Genomic DNA, 20145 nt, shown 5'->3' with positions numbered 1-20145 from the left:
CACGTGTGCCGTGTGCCGTTTGCATGTGCTGTTTGCATGTACCATGTGCATGTGTGCCATCTGTGCCATGTGCGGGTGCCAGTTGCATGTGCCATGCGTGTTGGCCGTGAGCGTGTGCTGTTTTCGTGTATGTGCCATGCGCGTATGTGCTGCGTGTTGGCCGCAAGCGTGTGCCACGTGCATGTGTGCCATTTGTGTATGCCGTGTGTGTGCTGTGAGTGTATGCTGTGCGCATGTGCGTGCCAGGTGCTTTGCGTGTGTGCCGTGTGCTGTTTGCATGTGTGCCATTTGTGTCATGCACGTGCCATTTGCGTGCGATGCGCGTGTGCCACACGTCGTTTGCTTGCGTGCCATGCATGTGTGGCATTTGTGTATGTGCCGTTTCCGTGTGTATTGTGTGCCGTGTGTGTGCCGTTTGCATGTGCCGTTTTGTGTGCCATGCGCGTGCCATGCACTTTCCGTGCGTGTGCCATTTGTACCATGCGCATGTGCTGTTTGTGTGCACCGTACACGTGTGCCATTTGCATGTATGCTGTGCACGTGTGGCGTGCATGTGCCATTTGCATGCCATGCATGTGTTCCTTGCGTGTGCTGTGTGCGTGTCCCATGCATGTGTGACATACGTGTGCCATTCGCGTGTACCGTGCACATGTGCCGTTTGTGTGTGCCGCATTCCTGTGCTCGTGTGCCAGGTTCGCATGTGCGCCATATTCACATGTGCTCAGTGTGTGCCATATGCATGTGCGGTGGTCATGTGTGTGCCTCACGGGTCCTCCTCACAGCACCATGGGGAAGAGGCACCAGCCAGGGCACACCACCTGGTATCTGCTAGGTCTGCCAGGCCCTAGCTGAAGCTGAGTGCCCCCCAGTTCCCCTGGGAGGGCCTGCGCCTGGAGTCTGGTGTGTCCCCGAGGGCACCCCCAAAGCAACGCAGAGGCAGAGGAGTCCCGGCCCTGCACACCTGGTGCTGCTCCAGCGGCCGCTCATTTGCCTGTGGCCCTTCCTCCCTTGTTTGCGTGCCCCCCTGGCAAACAAACTCTACCCCCAGCAGGAGCCACCTGTGTGCCTGCCACGCAGGAGTGGCCCAGACGGGGATCAGCAGCGTGAGGACAGCTGGCCATGCGGTTCCTACAGCTTCCAGGCATCAGACTCTGGCAGAAGAAGGGCTGAGACCCTCAAGGAACTCTGCTCCCAAGCAGACTGGGAGGGCACCACCACCACCCCAGGGCCCTCCCCAGCTGCAGGGTGGAGGCCTGGCTGGCCGGCTGCCCACTGGCCTAACTGGTCTGCAGGCCTAGGGGGCCCATCCCTGCTGCCCCCGGCTCCGGCCAGCACAGCCTTGAGTGGGAGCCAGAAGCTCCCAGGGCTGGGTAGGAGGCATTTCTGTGCTTATGAAAAGTCCCAGGGCTGGGTGTCTCTGCATCCCTCCCACGCAGCTGAGACCTCAGAGCCCTGGAGGCCCCTTTGCCCCCTCTCCTCTCCACAGCCTGCCGGGCAACTCCAGGAATCAGGGGGTGGCGAGGGGCTCAGCCACAGGCAGGGAACAAGGCCACGGCCAGCGACTGAGCAGAGCCTGCCTGCCGGTCAACGCTGGCCATAGAGCCTGGCAGTGGCCTCAGGCAGAGTCTGACGCGCACAAACTTTCAGGCCCAGGAAGCGAGGACACCACTGGGGCCCCAGGGTGTGGCAAGTGAGGATGGCAAGGGTTTTGCTAAACAAATCCTCTGCCCGCTCCCCGCCCCGGGCTCACTCCATGTGAGGCCCCAGTCGGGGCAGCCACCTGCCGTGCCTGTTGGAAGTTGCCTCTGCCATGCTGGGACCTGCTGTCCTGGGCCTCAGCCTCTGGGCTCTCCTGCACCCTGGGACGGGGGCCCCATTGTGCCTGTCACAGCAACTTAGGATGAAGGGGGACTACGTGCTGGGGGGGCTGTTCCCCCTGGGCGAGGCTGAGGAGGCTGGCCTCCGCAGCCGGACACGGCCCAGCAGCCCTGTGTGCACCAGGTACAGAGGTGGGACGGCCTGGGTCGGGGTCAGGGTGACCAGGTCTGGGGTGCTCCTGAGCCAGGGCCGAGGTGGCCACCTGCGGTTCTGTGTGGCCCCAGGTTCTCCTCAAACGGCCTGCTCTGGGCACTGGCCATGAAAATGGCCGTGGAGGAGATCAACAACAAGTCGGATCTGCTGCCCGGGCTGCGCCTGGGCTACGACCTCTTTGATACGTGCTCGGAGCCTGTGGTGGCCATGAAGCCCAGCCTCGTGTTCCTGGCCAAGGCAGGCAGCCGCGACATCGCCGCCTACTGCAACTACACGCAGTACCAGCCCCGTGTGCTGGCTGTCATCGGGCCCCACTCGTCAGAGCTCGCCATGGTCACCGGCAAGTTCTTCAGCTTCTTCCTCATGCCCCAGGTGGGCGCCCCCCACCATCACCCACCCCCACCCAGCCCTGCCCGTGGGAGCCCCTGTGTCAGGAGATGCCTCTTGGCCCTTGCAGGTCAGCTACGGTGCTAGCATGGAGCTGCTGAGCGCCCGGGAGACCTTCCCCTCCTTCTTCCGCACCGTGCCCAGCGACCGTGTGCAGCTGACGGCCGCCGCGGAGCTGCTGCAGGAGTTCGGCTGGAACTGGGTGGCCGCCCTGGGCAGCGATGACGAGTACGGCCGGCAGGGCCTGAGCATCTTCTCGGCCCTGGCCGCGGCACGCGGCATCTGCATCGCGCACGAGGGCCTGGTGCCGCTGCCCCGTGCCGATGACTCGCGGCTGGGGAAGGTGCAGGACGTCCTGCACCAGGTGAACCAGAGCAGCGTGCAGGTGGTGCTGCTGTTTGCCTCCGTGCACGCCGCCCACGCCCTCTTCAACTACAGCATCAGCAGCAGGCTCTCGCCCAAGGTGTGGGTGGCCAGCGAGGCCTGGCTGACCTCTGACCTGGTCATGGGGCTGCCCGGCATGGCCCAGATGGGCACGGTGCTTGGCTTCCTCCAGAGGGGTGCCCAGCTGCACGAGTTCCCCCAGTACGTGAAGACGCACCTGGCCCTGGCCGCCGACCCGGCCTTCTGCTCCTCCCTGGGCGAGAGGGAGCAGGGTCTGGAGGAGGACGTGGTGGGCCGGCGCTGCCCTCAGTGTGACTGCATCACGCTGCAGAACGTGAGTGCAGGGCTAAACCACCACCAGACGTTCTCTGTCTACGCGGCTGTGTATAGCGTGGCCCAGGCCCTGCACAACACTCTTCAGTGCAACGCCTCAGGCTGCCCCGCGCAGGACCCCGTGAAGCCCTGGCAGGTGAGCCCGGGAGATGGGGGTGTGCTGTCCTCTGCACGTGCCCAGGCCACCAGGCATGGCCACCACGCCTGAGCTGGAGGTGGCTGGCGGCTCAGCCCCGTCCCCCGCCCGCAGCTCCTGGAGAACATGTACAACCTGACCTTCCACGCGGGCGGGCTGATGATGCGGTTCGACAGCAGCGGAAACGTGGACATGGAGTACGACCTGAAGCTGTGGGTGTGGCAGGGCTCAGTGCCCAGGCTCCACGACGTGGGCAGGTTCAACGGCAGCCTCAGGACAGAGCGCCTGAAGATCCACTGGCACACGTCTGACAACCAGGTGAGGTGAGGGTGGGTGTGCCAGGCGTGCCCGCGGCAGCCCCCGCGGCAGGGCGCAGCCTGGGGGTGGGGGCCGTTCCAGTCTCCCGTGGGCGTGCCCAGCCGAGCAGAGCCAGACCCCAGGCCTGTGCGCAGAAGCCCGTGTCCCGGTGCTCGCGGCAGTGCCAGGAGGGCCAGGTGCGCCGGGTCAAGGGGTTCCACTCCTGCTGCTACGACTGTGTGGACTGCGAGGCGGGCAGCTACCGGCAAAACCCAGGTGAGCCGCCTTCCCGGCAGGCAGGGGTGGGAACACAGCAGGGGAGGGTCCTGCCAAGTCCTGGCTCTGAGACCAGAGCCCACAGGGGACAAGACGAGCACCCAGCGCCCTTCTCCTCTCTCACAGACGACATCGCCTGCACCTTTTGTGGCCAGGATGAGTGGTCCCCGGAGCGAAGCACACGCTGCTTCCGCCGCAGGTCTCGGTTCCTGGTGTGGGGCGAGCCGGCTGTGCTGCTGCTGCTCCTGCTGCTGAGCCTGGCGCTGGGCCTTGTGCTGGCTGCTTTGGGGCTGTTCATTCACCATCGGGACAGCCCACTGGTTCAGGCCTCGGGCGGGCCCCTGGCCTGCTTTGGCCTGGTGTGCCTGGGCCTGGTCTGCCTTAGCGTCCTCCTGTTCCCTGGCCAGCCCAGCCCTGCCCGATGCCTGGCCCAGCAGCCCTTGTCCCACCTCCCGCTCACGGGCTGCCTGAGCACACTCTTCCTGCAGGCGGCCGAGATCTTCGTGGAGTCAGAACTGCCTCTGAGCTGGGCAGACCGGCTGAGTGGCTGCCTGCGGGGGCCCTGGGCCTGGCTGGTGGTGCTGCTGGCCATGCTGGTGGAGGTCGCACTGTGCACCTGGTACCTGGTGGCCTTCCCGCCGGAGGTGGTGACGGACTGGCACATGCTGCCCACGGAGGCGCTGGTGCACTGCCGCACACGCTCCTGGGTCAGCTTCGGCCTAGCGCACGCCACCAATGCCACGCTGGCCTTTCTCTGCTTCCTGGGCACTTTCCTGGTGCGGAGCCAGCCGGGCCGCTACAACCGTGCCCGTGGCCTCACCTTTGCCATGCTGGCCTACTTCATCACCTGGGTCTCCTTTGTGCCCCTCCTGGCCAACGTGCAGGTGGTCCTCAGGCCCGCCGTGCAGATGGGCGCCCTTCTGCTCTGTGTCCTGGGCATCCTGGCTGCCTTCCACCTGCCCAGGTGTTACCTGCTCATGTGGCAGCCAGGGCTCAACACCCCTGAGTTCTTCCTGGGAGGGGGCCCTGGGGATGCCCAAGGCCGGAATGACGGGGACACAGGAAATCAGGGGAAACATGAGTGACCCAACCCTGTGATCTTGGCCCCGGTGAACCCAGACTTAGCTGCGATCCCCCCCAAGCCAGCAATGACCCGTGTCTCCCTACAGAGACCCTCCCGCTCTAGATTCTGACCCCAGGTTGTCTCCTGACTCTGACCCCACAGTGAGCCCTAGGCCTGCAGCACGTGGACACCCCTGTGACCATCTGGGCCCCAGAGCCAAGCTGTGTCCCTGTCCCTCTGTGCCCAGACCAGGCCTGCCCAGGTAACCCAGACCCACTGTTCTGGAAAGAGGCCCGGAGGGCTCCCAGGGTCCCCGCAACCCACACCGTGAGCTCCGGAAAAGGACGCAGGGAGGCCCCGGCCAGATGGCTGGAAGCCCAAATCAGGCCCTGCCGACCTGACCATGTCCCACCAGGGCCCCCACCCTGCACCCTGCCAGGCACCACAGCAGTGGGAGGCCAGTGGGGGCACATAGGCATATGCCCAGGGCAGAGCCCGCCGAGGTGGGGGTGGCACCCAGCTTCCTACTCTGCCCCTGGCCCAGTGGGTAGACAGCATCATGACTGTCACCAGTACCAGGGACAGAGCCGGGGTGGGGGCGGGGTCCAGCACCACGGCCAGCACCGACCACCAGGACCCCGGAGCCAGCACCATGGACAGAAAACTGCCCACCAGGGTCTGACGCCAGCACCCCGCCAGGCCCACACAGGGTCTCGGGTCAGAGTCCCAGGGTCAGCTCCCAGCAGGGCCTAGGGGAGGCTGGACCAGCTCCCTGTGCCTCATTCCAAGGCAGCCCAACCGGAGAGAAGGGGCACAGGCCACACATCTGTCCCATAAAATTAAACGCTTTTTAGTGTTTAAAATAAGCAGCATTTACACAGAAGCAGCTCTATGTTAACCATCTAGACGCTGGGACTTTGATACAGTATCTACAGCACAGACACGTGGGGGCCAGAGAAGCCAGGAAGGCCGCGGTGTGTGCAGGCCGCGATGTGTGCGCGCAGTGTGTGCGCTCACCAAGGACGGGCCACCTGACTGCCCATCTCCCCAAGACCTCCCTCCCTGTGGCAGCTGTGCACATCGGGGCCCCTTGACCCTGCGGGCCACGGTCCCTCCCTGCCCTGGCTGGGACACGGTGGGCAGGATGTCCAGCCCTCTCGTCTTCCTGTCCCGTCCTCCACGTACTTTCAGACTCCACTGTTGCCGGATGGGAGGGGAGAAGGTGCAGGCTGCTCCAAGGGGCAGCGGCAGGTGGGACAGATGACAGGGTCGCCTCCTCCCCCGAGTCACCGGCCAGGCAATAAATAAATAAATTAGATCCCTACTCCAGACAGGGGGCCTGTGCACCGCAGGGGGTTGCCCCGCGTGGACCACCCTGGGGGCCTGGGCACAGCTGTGCAGGAGGTGGGGGTCAGCCGAGAGCCCGAGGGGGTCTTCCTTATCCCAGGAGGGATCCCCACCAGACACAAGGGGTTGGGAGGTCCAAGGCTCTCGCCGAGAGGCAGAGAGGGAGCGCCCCCAACATGGCTGCTCAGACACAGGTGCTGTCAGGAGCTGGAGCAGCCAGGCTGCCAGGGCAGATGGTGGTGGTCCAGCCTGCCCCCCACCCTGCCTCCCGTCCTGGCCCCCACGAAGGCAAGCCCACGCGAGCTCTGCGTGCGGCAGGACCGCCAGCTCCCCACCTCAGGCAGGGCTGGGGCACGCGGCACGAGTCACATGATGTCCACGAAGAACTCGCAGGGGTTCCCCATAGCCTTCTGGAAGGACTGGCGGCTGCCTGTCAATTCTGGGGGGACGGCAGCCAGCTCCCGGACAGGGGGTCCCCCGGGTGGCCCCCCCACCACTGTATAGGCCTTGGTCGTGGGGTGGGGCGGGGGGAGCCCCGGGGCAGTAGCCGAGGCCTGACTGCGTGGGCTGCTGCCACGGCTGAGCTGGCCGGCCGGACGCTCTCGCCAGCTGCTCCCCACCCCACTCGGTGCCGTGTGATCTGATTCACTGCCACTGCCCCCAGCTCCCGCCGCCCGACGCTCCTTCTCACGGCCCGGGGCCCGGCGGCTGCTCCGGGTGGACCCGCTGCTCTTGCTCCCTGGGAGTGAGAACAGGATGGGGAAGGAGCCTGTCAGCACCAGGCCCGGCCACGTCCAGAACAACCGCCCCCGCCAGGTGACCGGGCAGGAACGGTGGCCCGTGCAGGACGGGTGGGTGGGGCAGCCATGCAGGCGCGAGGACAGGGCCGGCACCCCCAGGGTCGCAGGGGCAGCTGCGGCAGGCATGGGCTGGTGGGGGTAGTGGGAGGCAGGCAGGGTCCTGGGGCAAGCTGGGCGCCCCCACGCCTCACCCCAATGCTTGAGCTGAGGGCCTGGTCTTGCGGCTGAAAGACTGAGGTGCCAGCGAGGGCCCCTCATGCCCGGTGCCCCCGTGGCCATCCTGGATTCCCCACCCAAGGCCCCACTGTCCCCCCGACCCAGGACCCTGGCCGACGGATGACTCAGCTCAGCCCTGTCCTGGGCTCCCAAGACGCAGTGGGAGCTGGAGGGCGTGGCTGGCTGGGGACATGCTGAGGGATGCCGGGCGGGACCCTGGCTTACCGGCCCAAGGTCCACTCCGCTAGTCCTTCAGTCTAAGGCTTGTTCAGCACAAGACAAGGGATAGCACGAGTTACACGCCCAGCTGCCTGGCACCTGCCCGGCACCCACCCGCCACCAGTGGGGACTGACCGCGGGCTGGGTGGGGCTGAAGTGGGCGCAAGCGCCGGTCGAGGGTCAGTAGACACCCAGCGTGGCTTCTCTGCGGTCCCACACCCTCTGGCCGCCTCTTCTCTCTCGCCCTCCTTCCTGGGCCCTCCATGCCGCCACCTGCACCCCTCCCTGGCCTGCAGACACCCCTGCTGGCCTCACCAACCCCACCCACTGGGGCCTCTGCTCCACCAGACAACACCTCAGGAACACTCTGGATCCCCGGCCCCTAAACACACCCGAGCCAGGGGCACAAGGCTAGGATGCACGGCACCATCCACGTCAGGCTCCCTACCCGGGCTGCAGCTGCCACCCTCCTATGTCCTGGGGCCTAGAAAGTGACCCTGTCAGACTCCTTGGCCACCCCTGCCCTGTCCTTGTCACACGGCCCTTGGCCACATGGTCTCAGGGCCTCCTGCCTCTACCATAGGAGAACCACCAGCCGCCACCCCTACCAGGCACAGCCGCCCAGGCCGCCAGGCTCCTGGAGGCCCCTCATCCCAATCCCACCCAGATGAGGTGGGGTCCAGGCTGCCCCTGTGTGAGACGCTTCCCTGTCCTCCCCATTCACACTGGCTCCTGGATCCCCCTAGCACTTGCCCTTTCCAGAAGGAGCCCACCCAGGGCCCAAGTACACAGCAGGAGCATGGGATTGGGGTCAGCAGAGAAGCAGGGTGGAGCAGCAGCGGGGTGGGGTGGAGCTGGAGGCGGAGCAGCAGCGGGGTGGGGTGGAGCTGGGGGCGGAGCAGCAGCGGGGTGGGGTGGAGCTGGAGGCGGAGCAGCAGCGGGGTGGGGTGGAGCTGGGGGGCGGAGCAGCAGTGGAGTGGGGCGGAGCTGGGGGCGGAGCCGGGGAAGTGCAGGTAGGGGCGGCGTTCTCACCTTCACTCTGCTGACTCCCGGTGCTGCCGCTACCATAGCTAAAGCCCGGGTCCTGGTAGGCAGGCGGGAAGCAGGGTGGGGGCCCCGGGTACTGGTAGGGGTAGCCCTGACCCAGAGGCCAGGGGGCAGCCGGGTGGGGCAGCGGGGCCAGCGTGTCCTGATCCGAAGCCCCACTGGAGCCACTGTTGAGGTTCAGGGTGGCGAGATCTGGCGGGGGAGGGTAGGTGAGGGCCGCGGAGGGGCCTCCGGCGTTCCCCTCCCCCCCGCCCTGAAGCCTGAAGCCCCCACTCACTGCTGCAGAGATCCCCGAAGACGTAGTAGCACTGCTCGGAGAAGGTGATCTTGTTGACCGTGTGCCGCAGGAAGCCGTGCTTCAGCAAGCTGCTGGCGTACTTCCGGGCCTCCCGCCGCTCCTTGAAGCCCTCCACGTGTGTGTACAGCCAGTCCACCACGTCCGCCCCTGGCCGGCACCAGCGGTCAGCCCGCAGCCTCGAGACACGCAGCCCCGCCCCTGGCACTATCCGCCCGCGGGGACGGCCACTCACCGATGACGGCATTGGCGATGGTGATCTTGAGCCACATGCGGTCGCGGATCTCCAGTCCCGAGTCTGGCAGCTGCATGACCCGGACGACGGCGCTCATGTCACTCTTCACCGTCAGCGGCGCCTCTTCCAGCTCTGCAAGGCACAGACAGCCCCGCTTCAGCCCCAGCATCTGAAGGCGGGGGACTCAGGGCCCTGCACCCCCAGGGGAGCCTCTGGGCAGGGCCTGCGCCAGGGCGCAAGCTGGACGGTGCGTGACAGCAGGGCCCCGGCCCACTGCAGGATGCACCCCCGTGAGGCTGGGGCATGAGCAGGGGGGTTGGACATTTAGTCTCCCACTTCTGCAGACACTTTTCATCAAGATCCTAGGCACAAACTGGGCTGACACCCCACCCTGCAGACCAGGAAGTAATGAGAACAGGGCAGGCCCCTTCCCCTCCCCGCACGCCCCGCCCGAGAGCGCAGGCTGTTAGTCGTGTTAATGGCAGGAAGCAGAATGGAGACCTGGCCCCTGCCTCTGACCCCGTGGGTGCTCCCTGCATAGGGGCCCTACGTACATCCCGTTCCCAACACACAGACCATGAGCAGGATGGGCTACACAAGGTGGGCACGGGTGCCTGTGCACACGTCTGTGCAGGGAGTTGGGGACAGGCAACACACACGTGTCACAGCCCCATGACGGCCACAGGCAGCCATGCTGGAGGCTGGCAGAGACGCCCCCTCCAAGCCTCGGTTTCTGCTGGGGCCCTCAGGAGCTGCCACTTACGTGGAGCACCAGGCACGGAGCTGGTTAGTGAGGAGGAGCTGGTGCGCGTGACGGCGCTGGAGCAGGGACTCGTACCGTAGCGGGGCAGGGCTCCTGTCAGTGCTGCCGTGTGGGACAGCCAGGCGGCGGGGTCGATGGGCCGCACCGGGTCAGCTGGGTGGCCGCCACGTGGCGATGACAGGCGGACAGATGGACAGGGTGGGAGGACAGGGTGCAGGGCACAGAGGAGAGAGGCCTTCAGGCTAGGTAGGCGCCCCCTCCCCATCCCGCCCCGTGTGCCCCGAGGGCCACTCACCCCGTGGGACGGTGAAGTAGCTTCGGGGCGTTGGGTCCCAGCACTTAGCCACAGTGAGGCTGATGGGCCTGCAGGAACGGTGGTCACACAGCAAGGCCCCCATGGTCCCACCTCCCTGCCTGGCCCCTCCCGCTCCAGCGCCCCCAGCCCTCACCCCGTCTGGGAAACGATCTCCCGCAGCACCCGCACGGCATCGTCATTGCTCATGTTCTCAAAGTTCACGTCATTCACCTGCAGGGGTGGGGATTAGGGTGGTGCAGGCAGGGTGTGCAGCTCAGTCCACCGCCCCCACAGACCCACCCGCAGCCGCACGTCCCCCAGCAGCCCCCGCAGACCCACCCGCAGCCGCATGTCCCCCAGCAGCCCCCACAGACCCACCCGCAGCTGCACGTCACCCCAAAGTCCCCACGGACCCACCCGCAGCCGCACGTCACCCTGCAGCCCCCACAGACCCACCCGCAGCTACATGTCACCCCGCAGCCCCCACAGACACAACTGCAGCAACACGTCACCCCAAAGTCCCCACGGACCCACCCGCAGCCGCACGTCACCCCAAAGTCCCCACGGACCCACCCGCAGCCGCACGTCACCCCGCAGCCCCCGCAGACCCACCTGCAGCAACATGTCGCCGGGCTCGATGCGGCCGTCAGCGGCCACAGCCCCGCCCTTCATGATGGAGCCAATGTAGATGCCGCCGTCTCCACGGTCGTTGCTCTGCCCCACGATGCTGATGCCCAGAAAGTGATGTCTCTCTGCAAGAAAAGCCATGAGCCGCGGCCAAGCCCCTGCCCCTGCCCCCAACCCTCGCCCCAAGGCCTCACCCATGTTGAGCGTGACAGTGACGATGTTAAGGGACATGGTGGAGTCGGTTATGCTGCTGAAAGAGGAGGCCTGTGGAGGGGAAGGGGCGTGTGTAAAGGGCACGGGGCTGCCCGACATTGACTTCGCCTCCCCAGCCCCGCCCTGCTCCACCCAGCTGCCTACCCGGTCTGCCTGCCGAAGGCGCTGCTTCCTCCGCCGGCGTTTGTGCTTCCGGATGAGCCTGGATGAGGTGCTCTGCTCCGTGGAGCTGCTGAGCCTGGGAACAGACTGTCAGAGCTCAGAGGAGCTGGAGACATGGGTGGGGGGTGGCACCCCGCTCCCCCAATGCTGGGTGGGAATCGGGGGTCTAGGCCAGGCTTGTTCCAAAGCAGGCTCAGTGCCTGACGTCCACGCCCCAGGCCCTGCACACGTGATACGCATATGAGCACACACGAAAATCCCAGAGACAGGCAAACTGGGCACAGACACATGTAGCCAGATCCACTACTGGCACACCTGCACACATGCACACCTGCACACACATGCACCCCTGCACACACGCACACCTGCACACACGCACACCTGCACACACACCTGCACACACACGCACCCCTGCACACACGCACCCCTGCGCAAGGCACACATGCACACCCTGCACACGCACGCGTGCACACACGCACCCCTGCACACGCACGCGTGCACACACGCACACCTGCACACACGCACCCCTGCACACATGCACACCTGCATACTCACACATGACACCTGCACACACGCACCGCTGCATACTCACACATGCACACCTGCACACGCACCCCTGCACACGCACCCCTGCACACACATGCACACCTGCACACACGCACCCCTGCACATACCTGCACACCTGCACACAGGCACACACCTGCACACGCACGCGTGCACACGCACACACCTGCACATGCACACCTGCATGCACACCTGCACATACACCTGTACACGCACACCTGCACACACGCACACATGCACACACCTACACACACCTGCGCACACGCACACACGTGCATTGTGAAAACACTCCTCACGTACACACTGTGAAAACGCACCTCACACACACATACGTGCACACACAGACGTGCATCATGTACATAAACGTTTGCACACAGGTACATGCACAGACACATGTGCAATATGAAAACACCTCACACAGACACACATGCACAAGCAGACACGTGCATCATGTACACATTTGCACGCGGGCACACAGGCGCACACACGTGCACAGTGAAAACACCTCATGTGGAACACGTGCACAAGCACACGTGCATCATGTACACAGACATTTGCAGGCACACACATGCACACACACGTGTGCAATGTGAAAACACCTCATGCAGACACACACATGCACATCATGTACAGACATTTGCAAGTGGGCACACAGGCATACGCGCCCACAGACACTCCCACACACCTGCTCGTGCTGCCATCCTCGTCCGAGTCCACAAAGCTGCTGGACTCAAGCTCGCTGCTGAGGGCGGTGGACGCGCTGTCTGGGGGCAGCCCCACATCCCGCCGTCGGTCTCCCCTTGGGTGCCCATTGGTCCGGGCGGCTGTGGGGGCAGCAGGTTGGGAACTGACTGCAGGGTCTCCCAGAGGTCATGGGTTTGGGGCTGCCTGGGCAGTGCTGCATGCCTGTGGGTCTGGGAGCTGGCGGCTCAACTGTAGGCTCGCTGGGCCTGTGCCTCCACCCAAGCACCGCCACTGGCTGGGGGACAGGAACCGCTGTAGTAGGAATATGGCTCATGGGGGTCCCAGGGAGGCTGGGGGTCCACAGCTGGGCAGACATGACCACTGTACCCTCCTCGCGGTTCCGGCGTCGGGCACGCTCCCGCCGGTGACTGACCATGGACTCCGTGCCTGTCTCGTTGTCCATCCCGTCACGGCTGCTGGCCACGTTCGGGCTGTGCAACAAGAGCAGGGTGGGTGGGGAGGCCGTGGCCCCAGCCCCTCAGATGCCGTCCAGCCCAGCCTCCCCTCGCCTGTGGGACCCCAGCCCCAGCAGGTGCCATGCCCGCCTACTGGCCCAGGCAGGCCTCCCTCCCCTGTTGGCCGGCAACCCCCATGACAGGCTTGGGGTAGCAGGGCCCAGCGCCCACAGTGTCCTTACTGGAAGGAGGGGGGCCGGGAGTCCCCGATGCCGCCTGTCCGCTCAAGAGGCGGGGGCAGGTCTGTGTGGCTGTCCGTGCCCTGGGACCCCGCATCCGAGTGAGCACCCTCAGCCAGGACCAGCTGTGGAGGGAGCAGGCATGCTCAGGGGAGCCCACCCGCCTTCAGGACGCCTCCTCAGGGCACCCAGGGAACAGGGGGCCAGCAAGCTGCCCTATCCGCACCCAGCCTGCCAGGGCTTCCCCACACCCACCGCCTCCCCCAGGAAGAGCCCCACCCTGGAATGCTCCCCAGGCGAGCCTTCGGGGCCAAGACACAGGGGCTCACCCAGGAGACCACGCGGCCGTTGAAGCAGGGAAGCTTGGCATTGTCATCAAAGATCTCCTCCTTCACCACCCTGTGGGCATATGCTGCCGTGAGGCCCCACCTGGGGGGCCCAACCCTGCGGTTCTAGAGGTGAGGCCTGGAGAGCAGGCGCTCCTCCTGCCCGCAAAACATCACTCTGTGGACACCCCTGCTAGTGCATTCTCCTCTTGGGAACCATCCTTCCTCTCCATCACATCCTAGGCCCCCACCCCCCCAGCATGGGGACAGTGGCTGTGGACATCCTCACAGGGGCAGCTCAGCCAAAGGCTCTCAGTCCCCTGCAGCGTTGGTCCCCAGCCCCCAGGTAGGGGGACAGCTAGGGTGAGGCCTCCTTGGGAAAGCCCCTGTGCCCAGCTGCCCTCGGTTCATGTATGTGGTGGCCCCAGACGCTGTCTCCAACTACCCCCACCTCATCTGTTCCTGGGGCTTGGAGCCCCCCACCCAGGGCTTCCCCCACACTGGGACTCCTCAGGGCCAGGCCCCAGCCTCCTCAGCAGCAGCAGCTGCACCTACCGGGCCCCAAGGCTCCCCAGGCTATTCCCTGTCCCTTGCCCCAGACCTCAGGTCCACCGCTCCACCTCCCAGCCAGCTCCAGACCAGCCGCCCACCCCTCAACAGCCAGGGCATCAGGCCACCTGCACCCACCCCTACACTCAGACCTGTCATTCCCAACCAGGAGCCCAAATCCCCCAGCAGCCTCCTCTCCATCAGGCCAGCCATGCCCTATGGCCCCACTCCACCCTCCTGGCGTCTCAGGAGCAGCCTCAGGTCCCAGGCCCTGTGCCTGCCTGCCCAGGGTCAGGCTCTGTGAGGGCGGGGCTTTGCCTGACCCCTGCCCTGCACCCCTAGTCAGGCTCACAGTCCACGCACAAGGACCCTCAGACCCGACGGACAGACGTAGGTGGGCTGGGAGGGCCCACAGGTCCCCAGAGGCCGCCCACCACCCTCCTGTCCTGTCCACCTAGCCAGGGAGACAAAGACCTCCACTCACCAAACCTCCCTGCACCTCAGGACCTAGAGGGGCAGTAGGGGATTCGGAGCCGGCAGGGCCCCCAGGAGAGCAAGCTGGCCAGGTGCCTCACCAGTCCACCCCCAGGTCAGATGGGCTTGGGAACGGGGCAGAGGGCACCCAGGCAGGCCGCAGAGGGTCAGGGAACACGAACCAGGAGGAGGCCGGGTGACCCGAGCTCAGAGTTCAGAGGGCAGGGTGGCAACCCACACGGCACAGAGGGGATGGCTGGGCAGGGGCAGGTCCCCGGGCCAAGGAGCAAGGCAGGCAGGGCTGTGGTCGACACTCACACTGTGACCTCTGAGGGCCCAGGCAGCAGGCTGGGTAGGATCTGGACGCCGCCTCGTGGCACCCTGCCCTGCCCAGCAGCATTTTCCACGCCCGGGACTTGGGCCCAGTGGAGAAATGGGAGCCCGGAGACGGGGCTTGGCCTGGCCGCACACCCGGCAGGAAGCGGCCTTGTGGCTGCTAGTCCCATTGCGAGCTACAGAGCCACCCCGACTGGCCGCTCCAGGTCCCCTGACCCCGGGGCACCTTGACTCAGCCAGACTCCGAAGCAGCAGGTAGCAGGAGGCCCCCGGCAAAGTGGCAAACCCACACTCTCACCCAAGCCCTGGCCCACCCACTTGCTGGGAAGAGGCCCCAAGCCTCAGGGCAGAGTGGACAGCAGGCAGGGCCAGCCCAGGTGGGAGCAGGGACCCCTACCTAGCCCTCTGGGGTCCTGCAGCTGCCTCCCCAGGCCTCCCAGGGCCAGGCCATGGCCATGAGGTAGACGCCCCCAAAGAGCAGAGAAGGTCACTTCTCAGACCCCTGCACGTCTGCTGCCCCCACACAGGAGCCTTCCCAGGTAAGACCATGACCCCATGCCAGGCTGAGGCCGCCACAGTGAGAGGCTGTCACACCTGAAAGGCTGGAGCAACCCAGGGTGAGGCGGGCCCCACGGACACCAAGGCCACCACCAGCTGCCGCCAGGGGGCCAGGGCCCGCAGTGAGCCCTTGTCTCTAATGGACCTGACCACAGCAGAGACCCTGGCAGGGTCCCCACCTCAGTCCCTGACACACGGCCCCAGGTGGCCTGGCCGGCAGCTTCTCCCCTGCCACACCCAACCCCAGCACCCTCTGACTCACCTGAGGGAGATACTCAGTCACCCAGCACCCTCTGACTCACTGGAGGGAGACTCGGCCACCCAGCACCCTCTGACTCGCCGGAGGGAGACTCGGCCACCCAGCACCCCAGGACAGCACCCACCTGGCTCCACCGGAAGAGGGCCCTGCCCCCTCCCACCATCCAGAGTGGCCCAAGCCCGCACGGCCCACCCAGCCAGGGCCTCACGAAGACCCCAGGCTGCCTGGGATGTCCCTGCCCCCTGCTCCCTCACAGATGTCCAGCCAGGACCCAGAGGCCCTACTCACTCCGCCCTCTTCGGCCCAACAGGGTGTAACAAGTCCTCCCTTGCCCCCAGTGGCAGGGTGCAGACCCAAGCCTGGCTGGGCCAGGAGAAAGGCAGCAAGACCCAAACAGCACAGAGGGAAGGGTGGGGTCTGCCTGGGGCTCCAGGGGTCAGCTACCCAGGTCCCAGGCAGAGCCCTGCCGTCCCCACCCTAGCCAGATGGGGGAGGGTGCTGGAGGCTGACCAGGCATTGGGGGCGCACCCACCACCCGGGGTCCCCGCGCATCTGTAGCAGCCTCCGCTGAAACTCACGGCAGCTGCCAGGGGCGCCCCTGCCAGCACTGTGCCCCCACCTTGGGATTCCCTGTGAGGCCTGGCTAACCTGTGTGCTGCCCCCACAGACCCGCCCCGGGGAGGAATCCACTCAGAGGCAGCGCCCTGGGAGCCAGCATGGCCACACAGGATGCAGAGAACCCTCCAGACTCCCAGAGGACACAGCCAGCTGCCCTAGACGTGGCGTGGTCCCGAATGCACCCCATTCTCCCAAGGCGGAGCAGGAAGTTGGCAGGGGTAGCTGGCCCAGGACAGGCGGCGCAGTGCCATCCTGTGCCCTCAGAGCCCCCTGTGCACGCCCCAGGTCAGGGCCCTCAGCCTTGGGGGTCTGTGGCCTCCCAACCCCTGACCCCAGAGCCAGCGGCTCTCCACCAGCCTGTCCCCTGGGTGGTGCCGAGTCCTGGGATCTCTCTGTGCCCCTCCCCCGGTTCAGGACACACAGGCTCAAGTGTCCCTGCTAGGCCATGGCTATGAGTGCAGTAGGTGAACTGCCTGGACCCTCCCAACACCAGGGAGGCACTCAGGGCACAGAGAGGCTGAGTCACAGACCCCAAGTGGCACAGCCAGGGAGGGCGGAGTGGGAACTACCCCCGCAGCCCAGGCCAGGCAGAGCCTCCCCAACTCCATAGCTCCCCACAGCACCATCCAGGACACAAGGAGCTGTCACAACACCGAGGCCCATGGCAGGCGGCCCTGGGGACCAGGGCTTTGGGCCCACAGCCTTGCCTCCACCCATCCCCCAGTCCCAGGCCTGGGTCACCCCCACCTTGGAGATGAGCTGTGGGAGCTGTGCCCAACAGACAGCCTCGGTGCCAAGTCCAGCAGGCCCAGCATCCGCCACGCACCCAGCAGTGGGGACCCGGAGCCAAACACCCTCCCTCCTCTGCCTCGGCCCAAGGCTGGGCGAGACCCCCTGCCAACCACCAAACCCAGCACCAGGCAGAGACCCTCCGCAATTCTGCCCTCCTCCCAGCCCTGGGGATCTTGGGTCAGAATAGCTGTGACCAGGGCATGAAAAGTGGAGGACAGGCGGGGGACCTTCACCCACTGGGCCAAAGCCGTGCGTGGGGAGTGGGGTCCAGACCAGGGCACGTGGCTGTGGCCACGACACAGGCTCCCTGCACTGCAAGGTGGTCAGTCATGCTCTGGAGCAGAGGCTGGGGAATCAGGGCTGGGCTGAGAATGCAGCGGGGGTTGGCGCAGGAACCCCCGACTCACCAGGGCTTCCTCAGCGTCCCCAGCCTGAAGCTCCCTCTCTTATGAAGGGCACCCCAGACCAGCGAGGACCTGCCTTTTCTTCCCCCCATCTCCAACTACATTCATTTGGCATCCAAGGCCAGTGTCTAGTTCAGCAGTCGCTTAAGCTAAAGTATTACTGACCAACCAGCCCCTCCCACGGGGGTTCTATTCCACAGAACAGACAGTGCTGAGAGGTCTGCGGGTAGAACTCAGGGGAAGGGATGAAGGAAGTAATTGATGAGGGTCCTCCGTAGGCTCCTGAGGCCACCAGCCAGAGGACCAGGGAGGACACAGAGCAAGGCCCCCATCCCAGCCAGAGGACCTGGGAGGCTACAGAGCAAGGCCCCCGTCTTGGACCTCCAGCATCACCCCAGTCCATTCTTTCCAACCCCCACAGCCCAGCCCAGCCCAGCCCTGACCTCTGCAGCCCCACTGACTCCCAGCCCCCTGTAAGTCTGCAGCCTCCAAAGCTGTACACTGAAGCTCCCCTGTCTCTTTCCTGGCCGCATCCCCAAGCCTGCCTCGACACCCAGACCTGCCCACCCTGTTCCCAGGCCCGGGCACCCACGCGTCCTCCAAATGTGCCCAGCAGGTGCAGCCACTGCTGGAAGTGCACTAGGGCAACAGCCAGGGGGCAGCCCCCAGTGGGTGTCAGGAGCAGAAGGCGGATTCCCCCAGGGCTTCATCCCAGAGCATGGTCCAGGAGCAGAACCTGGGGGCTGGGCACCTCCTCACTACGCATTTCCTGGTGGCACACATTTGCAACAAAGAGCATTAGTGACTTTGGTAACTTTCGTTAGAATAATAAACTAAGTTAAAAACAAAAGTACCTGACACATGCCCCATGCTCAAGGCCAAAGCAGCCCAGGCCCAGAGAAGCAGGGACTGCAAGGTGCCCCAGCAGGGGAGGAGCCCGGACCAGACTCAGAAAACAAACCGCCCCCTCCTGCCCAACCTGACCGGAGCGGGCAGGAGGGCCGCTGAGCCGAGTGGGGAGCGCCCAGCCTTCAAAGGCTGCCAAGGACGCACCCTGCCCTCTCTGCTTTGCCTGGTCGTGGGGGTGGGGAAGGAAAGTACAGCTGTCCAGATGTCCCTTGGGCCCCCCTGAGAGCCCCAGAGCGGACCCAGCCTGACTGGACCTGGGGCTGCCTGAGGACCCTGCAACCACAGAATCCAGGAAACAACCTTAATGTCACAATCCCAAGAAGCGGCCACACACAAGGACACGGCTTGCCGGAGGCTCACCTCCTGCGGCCACGAGGCCTGAGCTCGCCCCCAGCACTGTTGAGCTGGGACTAGGGACTCAGGTTACTGGTGGCTGGGCCGGGCCAGGCCAGGCCTCAAGCAGACCGCCAGGCTCCTGCTCCCTGTCCCAGAGGGCCCAGCTCAGCACAGCAGGGGTCTCCTCGCCTGGGACACCACCACCGAGGCCCAGCAGGGAGACGCTGACCCAGGCTGCCCCGAAACAGCAGATGGTCTGGGCTGCTCCGGGAACGCAAGTGCTTTGTGGCTCAGTGGGGACGGGGCCCACAGGGAGCTCAGGACACGAGTAGGCGAATAAAGTTTCATGGTCACCAGTGGCCCTTGACCTCCACCCTGTCACAAGGACCCTGCAGAAGGGGGCCAGGAGAACCTGTCTTGACCCTCGGGAAGCTTCTGCAAACCCTAGCAGACAGGTTGGTGAACCTGTACCCCCATGTCTCCCCATCCCAGCTAGGGAACCCCACCCTGCTTCCTTCCCACTGACACGCCCCTGACCCCAGCCCGCACCAACGGCAGGCGCTCCCGGCCAGCCCCGGTGGAAGCGATGCGGCCGACCGAGTCTGACACGGGCCAAGGCAGGACTCGGGGCCGGGAAGCTGGGGCCAGGGACGCCGGGAACCCCGCCTGCCATCGCCCCGCTTCACGGACAGGTGGGCGCGCGCCGCACACGGGCCGAGGCCGCCACCCGCGCCGCATCTAGCGGAGGCGCGTCGCGGTCGCAGGTCCCCGGGGGCGCGAACGGCTCAGGACCCCCGCCCCGTCCCCGCGCGGGCAGGTGCGACCCCCGAGTCCGCGCCAGGCTCGCGCAGGCCTCGCGGCCGACTGACCCGAAGTCCTGGTCCATGGACTTAAAGAAGAATTTGTAGGCGTGCACGGGCCGGTTGCTGAGCACGTTCTTGAAGTCGGCCAGCGTGACGCGCTCGGGGGCCACGGGCAGCTTGACCAGGTACGGCGTCTCCTCCTCGTCCATGTGGTAGATAATCTTGGTCTCCGCCATGGCGCGGCGGCGGCGCGGAGCCCGCGCGCTCAGGGCCCGGCCCGGGGCTCGGACGCGGGGCGCTACCCTCCCGCCCGCCTGCGCCCCGCCCGGCCCGCACCGCTCTCGGCCCCGACGCTCCGAGGCCCCCGGGCGCCCCCGCCCGACCGCCCAGGCCCCGGCCGCCGCCCCCGGCTCCCGCGCGCGTCCCGACTGCTGCCCCGCGGCCCGCGGCCGCCCATCCGCCCCCGGCCCGGGAGCGGCGCGAGGGACGCAGCACGGAGGGCGCGCTCAGCCCCGCCGCCCTCCCGCCTGCGCCCCTCGGGCCGCGCCGTTAAAGGGACCGCCCGGCCCGGGGCCCTGAGCGTGGCCGCGGGGGGGCGCCCGAGCGCGCGGCGTTGACGTCACGGGAGCGCGCGGCGGGGCGGGGCGCGGCTGCGCAGACGCAAGCACTCCTCGCTCGCCCCGCCCCGGCCCCGCCCCCGCGCGCGGGCCCGC

The 20145-nt window shown here is 66.2% G+C and overlaps 2 protein-coding genes across 4 annotated transcripts; one reads left to right on the top strand and one right to left on the bottom strand.

Moving 5' to 3' along the window:
• Nucleotides 1–1686: 1686 nt before the first annotated feature.
• TAS1R3 (taste 1 receptor member 3) lies at nt 1687–4929 on the top strand. Its single transcript, XM_003809488.6, has 6 exons — nt 1687–2001; nt 2103–2403; nt 2489–3271; nt 3386–3589; nt 3724–3844; nt 3971–4929. Exons 1-6 carry the CDS (start codon nt 1811–1813, stop codon nt 4927–4929), a joined length of 2559 nt encoding a protein of 852 aa, XP_003809536.4. The 5' UTR covers nt 1687–1810.
• An 807-nt stretch (nt 4930–5736) lies between these two features.
• Nucleotides 5737–20022, bottom strand: DVL1 (dishevelled segment polarity protein 1). Of its 3 annotated transcripts, XM_034952983.3 has the most exons (16): nt 19499–19761; nt 13398–13467; nt 13072–13193; nt 12762–12865; nt 12376–12514; nt 11109–11202; nt 10946–11015; nt 10737–10876; nt 10279–10355; nt 10125–10192; nt 9830–9982; nt 9067–9198; nt 8814–8981; nt 8522–8728; nt 7496–7533; nt 6868–6993 (listed from the first exon to the last, which is right to left on the bottom strand). In XM_034952983.3, the coding sequence occupies exons 1-15, from the start codon at nt 19666–19668 to the stop codon at nt 7523–7525; spliced, it is 1725 nt and encodes a 574-aa protein (XP_034808874.1). In that variant the 5' UTR covers nt 19669–19761; the 3' UTR covers nt 6868–6993; nt 7496–7522. The 3 variants fall into 3 exon arrangements, with proteins under 3 accessions (XP_034808857.1, XP_034808864.1, XP_034808874.1); XM_034952966.4 differs by lacking the exon at nt 7496–7533 and having other exon boundaries at nt 5737–6993; nt 19499–20022; XM_034952973.4 differs by lacking the exon at nt 7496–7533 and having other exon boundaries at nt 5737–6993; nt 9905–9982; nt 19499–20022.
• Between the last annotated feature and the right edge of the window lie 123 nt (nt 20023–20145).

This window comes from Pan paniscus, chromosome 1 (genome assembly GCF_029289425.2).
Source record: "Pan paniscus chromosome 1, NHGRI_mPanPan1-v2.0_pri, whole genome shotgun sequence".
NCBI lineage: Eukaryota > Metazoa > Chordata > Mammalia > Primates > Hominidae > Pan > Pan paniscus.
Note: the sequence above shows the minus strand (reverse complement) of the source record. Positions and strands in the feature narration are given on the sequence as shown.

Coding starts and splice junctions, on each gene's coding strand:
- DVL1 (XM_034952966.4), bottom strand. CDS start 19,668: ATGGCGGAGACCAAGATTATCTACCACATGGACGAGGAGGAGACGCCG. Junction 12,866..13,071: donor TCCCGGCCCCCCTCCTTCCA/GTAAGGACACTG, acceptor CTTGTTGCACAG/CCCGAACGTGGCCAGCAGCC. Junction 9,199..9,829: donor CTCCGTGCCTGGTGCTCCAC/GTAAGTGGCAGC, acceptor TGTGCCTTGCAG/AGCTGGAAGAGGCGCCGCTG.
- TAS1R3 (XM_003809488.6), top strand. CDS start 1,811: ATGCTGGGACCTGCTGTCCTGGGCCTCAGCCTCTGGGCTCTCCTGCAC. Junction 3,272..3,385: donor ACCCCGTGAAGCCCTGGCAG/GTGAGCCCGGGA, acceptor CCCCGCCCGCAG/CTCCTGGAGAACATGTACAA. Junction 3,845..3,970: donor CAGCTACCGGCAAAACCCAG/GTGAGCCGCCTT, acceptor CCTCTCTCACAG/ACGACATCGCCTGCACCTTT.